Consider the following 6,635-nt stretch of genomic DNA (forward strand, 5'->3'; position numbering starts at 1 on the left):
TTTATATAAATTATTGATTGTTTCTATGTAGTTTTCATTGTTTTCATTTTCGAATATTCTTTGAAAATTAGTATACAAATTACATTTACATACCCACAAAATCAACAAAATAATAAACTTTGAGCCCCCATAACTTTTTATGGGGGTGTGACCGCCGCGAACTTTTTATGGTGGTTTACTCAGGAAGATCTCCTCCTTCAATCCCCCCTTTCGGGGGAACATACCTTCGTTAACTGCTTTTTAATTTCTTTTAAATAGCCAATATTTTACTACACAGGCCAGCATTTTTACGAGTATGTTATATTTATGTAAAGGGTCTTGTTATCTGCGATTTTTATTTAACACATTAACTTTTTAAAGTCATGTAATCTTTAAAAATCTTTAAAATTATGTTCTCTAAATGTTCCATTGTATTCAAAATGTCTGCTCTGCCAGAACAATGTCCGATTAGAATATAAAGATTCCCAGCTCGTTGGTAGGGTTCACACAGCCCATACATACATATATAATTGTTTTTATTATTACCTTTACCTACCTTCCGTTTCAAGTCACAAGTCGAGTCTTCTGTATAAAAGGGCGTTAAAGGTTCAGCTACCTAAAAGGTTCATGGTCACGTTTTTTTTTTTTTTTTATATAACATGTTACCATCATGTGCATTGTGAGAAACGAATGTGAAGTTAATTGTAACCAAATTTAATAATGTTTTTGTAATTTGATTGTAAATTTTCAGGCAGCTGTAGGTACATTTTTTTACATCACACACTTTCGTTTTGCATCTCTCTTGGTAATCTTCACAGTTTCGTTCATAAAACTGTTAATGCATCATCTGCCTATCTCCGAGCTTATGAAGAAAAAAGTTTTCTGGTCCATCTGGTTCGTGTAACTTAAAATTGGCTGGCTTGGCGTCATATCTTAAAAAAAAAAACGAAAGTTGGATGCAATATCAACTGCCTCTTTATCTATTAAACATCTTGAGCTTATGATATTGTATCTTCAGGTTAAGAGATGGGCGTTAAAATTAATGTGTCGCAGACTAGGGATGTGTAAAAAAAACATATATTATATGGGAGAAAGGGATGAAGTATTAACCAAATTTGTATACAAGGTCTTTCCAATCAAATTTTATTAAAAACTAACCGCTTGAGGGTCTTCCGTATCTTAAAAAATATGCGAACGTTTTTCTTATGATTTCACACTTTTTTGGTTTTGAATTTTTTCCCTCGACGGAAAAACTAATTCATCTTGAAGCCCCCGAAGAGTGCGATACAAAAAAATTTTTATTTAACTAAAAATACCTACCACACGTGTTAATTAATTTAACGAGTGCNTATAATAAATTAAAAAAAATTTAATTAGGTTTGCAAGGATTTAAAATTTGAACACTCTGTACATACTTTTTTGAGTGGGTATGATAGACTTCTACAGTATTGACAGTTCAGCTGTTTGATCGCAGATGGTAGCACAGTTCACTTATTGTCATTTTTAAAGTTAAATGCTTCAGCCCTCCCTACTTTTGAACGCTTTGCTTTGTTTTGTATGTGGTATGCATTCGCGGTGGTTGGATCGTCGTGCTGTCTTAACTAAAGTTGTTAGTAGACGTATACTTTTATTTACGTGGTGCGTGATTTGACCGAAAAAGGGAAGGCGCTAGGTCGCCTACCCTAGTAGTTTTATGTTGTGGGGGCCCTTAAAATGGCGGATGTAGTGCCAATGATTTTTTTATATCTCTTTTGTGTCGTTGATCACATCTTAATAGCATCATCAGAAAAAGGTAAACCTTGTTTTTCGTATGTCATCTTTATTACACTCATTTGCATATCTCTTATATATTTTTTTTAATTTACTAAACGACGATTTCGATTATAATGTGCATTAACTACAAAAAGGGTGGCTCTTAACGTAGAGCGTTTGGTGTTTATTTTCGGACATATAAACACATGTGGAGAGTACTGGTTTTCAAAAGTATGTCTTAACGGTGTCGCTTAGATCCTGTTTGCTTTTTTAATTCAACATTTTATATAAAAAAGTTTGCATCTTTACAATTACTATTGCTGTACATGTATACTTTGATTATCATACAGGGTGTATTGAATAATTTTTGAAACTTCCTATAGACGTCAGCTGTTATTTTATTTATACTGTGCTGTTCTTTTTTCTTTGTCTTCAAATAATTATTTTTACAAGGTTAATTGACAATACATATTTATTAAAAGTTTATTAATGTCAATGTAAACATTTCACATTGATTTTCTTGCAGTAATAATTACAGTCATGTAAGCAATTTTTTTAATTTTTGTTTATGTTCCATATCTTTAGTGTTATCGTTAGATTTTGTTTAACGTTGACATCTAGCACGTGTACAAAATAAACTTGTTTAGCTGCTCAATAAAAAAATGTGCAAGATGCGTTTTATAGGTACCCATTTTAGGTACCCCTGAACTGGGTAATTTTTATGGGGATTGGGGTGTTATTTAGTTTACCCTTTCAAATTGTAATAAATACATATTATATGTACTGTATCTTGAAAAGAAATCGTGGCATACGGATTTAAATTACATTTGATTGTTATATAAACACTAAAAGGGTGTTTTGTTGAACAGACCGGATTTCCGGTTTTCATTTGCATTTATGTGTAAATTTGTATTTACTTATTGTACGCAGAATATGCTATGTTGTCTAGATATTTTCTAGCACTATAAAAGTGCATTATTTCTAAGTAATTAAGTTTCTTGATAGGCTTATGAACAAATGTTTGTTAAGTTTTTTTGAGTTTGTTTAGTCAGGAACTAATTCTAAAGTTGTGTAATATCAACAGTATCTTTTTTGTTTCGTTACCAAATTCAGAACTGGTATTAGTAGTAGGAAATGTTTTATAAGTTTACATAATCTTCATCAGACTTTAGTAAGTTGACCAAAAATTTATACTGTTTAAGTCCCAATTTTTGTATACACACTTAGTAGATGTGTTTTTGTTTTAAAACTTAAAGCAGGTTAAATTACAGAATTTAGGTATTAGGTATTATATTATTTCTCTTTCACTTACTTACAATTAATTTGTCGAGACTGTTTGACCAGACACATTTGAATAATTACTATTTTACGTTTATTTAATCGTGATAATAAAAAACTCTTCGTCCCTGGGCATTATTTTATTATGGGTTTTAACTGTGAGTGAAACAATTAGAAAGTATATTTTTTTAAAACTTTTGAATTTTTGCTGTAATTGATTTTTAAAAGCTAAAAAAGATTTATACCTACTTGTTGGAATTTAATGTCAAATTCCTTAGTAAAATATTAATTATTTACCATAATTATTACGCATTTAAATATATTGTGTTTTAAAATATTTCTGTTTCCTTAATGATGAAATTATGAATTTTAAACTTACAAAATGATAATAAATTTAGAAGAATTGTAGAAGTACGTAGTTGTTCATGATACTACAATTTGATAAACTTTATTGTAAACACCAAAAAAAGCTCCAAACACTAATCCCAAAGCCCTTAGACATACCCTAACTATTCGTCCATGAAGGACGTGAATTACAGCGTTTTCAAACCCTGAATAGACCGGAAGCAAATTTTCAAACAGAAAGCCCTAAGGCTGAAAATACGAATGCTTTGTATATTTTGTAGGTAAACATTTGTTTATCCCAGAAAATTTTTATTTGATACTAGGTATCTGCTGTCTACGTAATAAAACGATTTAGAACTCTATCAAGTAAACAGTAAATGTTGATATCGTGTGTACTAGATAGCTGACTTACCCTATTGAAGGTCGACAACCTACAAAGTAAATTACATACATAATAGAACTTGTACATATCTTAATCACGTAATTAAGTATGATCTACCTTCTCATTTTGTTAATTAAGCCAATGTACAAAGAAAAGGGCCCTTCGCGGTCAGTAAAAATGCTACAGAAGAAACATGACATATCCTATTATAACGTCTGTTATGCCATGGTAATTATGAAAGTCTCATTTTATTTAACGTATTTTTCGATCTTTTAGTAAAAATTAAAATTATAGCAAAAATTCGTACTTGATTCAATGTTCCATATTTGATGCGAAAGATTGGTAAATAAACAAACCAAAAAGGGACTCATCTAGTTATCACAAAATCTGTTCAAAAGGACTCGTGTTTCATCCTTTTCTAATGTGAGCATTATCCAGTCTCGCGTCATTAATGTCCATATTAGATGTGGCCAAATGCGAGTCCTTTTGAACAGATTTTGTGGTAACTGTACGATGTGTCTCTTTTTGGTTTATATACGTGATAGAAAGAGACTTATCTTATAGTTATCACAAAACCTGTTCAAAAGGATTCGTGTTTCTCCACATTAGAAGAGGACGAAACACGAGTCCTTTTGAGAAGGTTTGTGGTGACTAGGGTGTCTTTTTTGGTTGATAAATACAGTTACATATACGTTTTAAATTTAGAAGATTTTCTGTCAAAAATACCAATAAATCAATGTGTTTATGCATATGTAGTTCTCTGTGTACTGTGTACATTATTCTTTTGTGTTTCCTTGAGACGTTGCCCGGTGAATAAAAAGCAGTTCAACCCTTTGGTTTTTTTTTTATTGTTATCCACTGACGTACTTTCATTTTAAATATCTACAACAGCTGTACAACGTAATGAGACGTGCTGTAGATATTTCCGAGCGTTTTTCACGCTGTACTTATAAATGCGGTTGAATGACGTATTTTGAACCGGATATGGCTTTGTTTTTAGAACCTTTCAAACATGGTTTAAGCGTGTAAGTACTTCAGCAACCGTTCTTTGCTAACTGATACATATCCATTATGTTCTCGGCGACTTTATAAAACTTTTTATTTTTACATCAGGCGTTTGTGGTGCAACTCTTGTATATGGTCTGTATTGTGTATATCTCACCTGTATGGTATAAAAATTCGGTGTCACTTAGGTAAAAGTGTACGTGTCTGTTAACCATGTGTTATTAATTAAGCTTTGTTAGCAAAAGAATGCATTTACAACCGACCTAAATAATAATCGTACGGTTTTGCTTGTGTATTAGCTGACTATAGTTTACTTTGGGAAAGCGTACTTATTGTTTATCCTGGGTTCACTTAAGGGTTTCCTATTGGAATTATGAATTGCCACTTCTCGTGGATCATAAAGTTGTTAAAGTCTATTGTGACAATTAAGTCACTGTCCGTTTTATTAGATTAGTGCCTTATTCTTGACAAGAATCGAACGTTTTTTCAATTAAAGTCTTCATTGGGTTTTAGTATTTTGTGCTTGAAAATGTACTTCTGATCTTTCCAGGGTTTGAAGCATTTTCAAGGTACTTTGGGATTTGAATTTAATTTCATTCGAAGTAATTGGTGATCCAAAGTTCTGGGATTTTGAAATAAAATGGGTTTTTAGAGGCTTTGAGCTTAGGACTTGAAGCTTTATAGGTGAGGGCTTGGTCTGGCTCTGGGCTAGTTATTGTGGAGGTACCTTAGGGCATTTGCGGAAATTGGAACAAGAATGAAATACAATTTGGTAAAATCTCTAAACAGAATGGTTTTGTTGTTATTAAAATAGATTGCAGACATTAAACATTCAGTGGAACTGTTCCAAAGGAACGTCACAGTTAATTGTAGATATAATTTTTTTTAACTTGTATGAAAATTTTTAGACATAATTCGGAGTTTACCGTTTTTGCTTTCTTTTGTACGAATGCCTGGAATATAAATGAGTGTAAAAAAGCTGTTTCTAGAGCAAACAGTAAATCGGTATCTTTTGAATGGTGTAACGATTAATACGTATCAAAATAAGTGAAATATGAGAACAGTTTGTTTAAATCAGTGATCGACCTAATGTGTCATTAGACAGACAATCCTTCTTTTATCTTGTTAAATAAAGAACGTGTCAAGGTTTTTAAATTATGCAGAAATGCTATGCTCTACTTACGACAATTATACAACACAGACGTAAAAGGATTTGCTTTCAATATTAACTCAATGCGATATAATTGCTTATCGTCTGTTAAACAAAGCGAAACCCGTTGGCGTTTTGAAAATGAGGATTTTGCGGTCGCTTTTGTTTACCTACCAAAATCATTTTAAAATTGCGATTAAAAAGTAGCTAGTGTGTTTTGAAACACTTCTAAGCAACAGAAAAATTATTTTATTTTTAACTAAATCATAAACGAATTCACGAGCTTTTATTTTATATTAAACTTCAGGGAGAGTCGATTGAAAGCTCGCGTTTGCTTTTACACCAGTAATAAAATCAGAAGCTTCTTCTGCGAAATGTTGTAAATTGCAGCTTTCAAAAGTAGTTTTTCTAGTAACAGGTGGCTTTGCACTTTAATAAACAGCTGCCTTCGGGCAGGGGATGAAATATCTAGATTTACAGGTAAAGGTGGTTGTTAGAGATGGGCGGCAGATTTCAGACACATCTGCTGTTGGTAGTAGAAAATTTGTTTTAGTTTGAACATCTGCTGCTACAACTTCTTTTGCTCTTATTTAATTAGAAGCAGAACTGAAGTGAACGAATTCAACAATTAGTTCTTTTGTTAGTCACAGGCACAGAGTATAAATTATTATCATTAACATTACTATTTTTGTTCATGACAATATCTAGGAATCGTTTATTGTAAGATAACAAAAGTTTTTATTC

General features: G+C 31.8%; 1 protein-coding gene across 1 annotated transcript in view; it reads left to right on the forward strand.

The window, feature by feature from the left end:
• The first annotated feature begins 1,523 nt into the window (after positions 1-1,523).
• Positions 1,524-6,635, forward strand: part of LOC108734240 (disintegrin and metalloproteinase domain-containing protein 19) — a 33,888-nt gene continuing 28,776 nt past the window's right edge. The window contains exon 1 of the mRNA XM_018465717.2: positions 1,524-1,771. Coding sequence (XP_018321219.1) covers positions 1,693-1,771 — 79 coding nt within the window. The 5' untranslated portion in view covers positions 1,524-1,692. The remainder of the gene's footprint in view (positions 1,772-6,635) is intronic.

The sequence above is a fragment of the Agrilus planipennis genome, unplaced genomic scaffold (genome assembly GCF_000699045.2).
Source record: "Agrilus planipennis isolate EAB-ADULT unplaced genomic scaffold, Apla_2.0 scaffold7, whole genome shotgun sequence".
In the NCBI taxonomy this organism is placed as follows: domain Eukaryota; kingdom Metazoa; phylum Arthropoda; class Insecta; order Coleoptera; family Buprestidae; genus Agrilus; species Agrilus planipennis.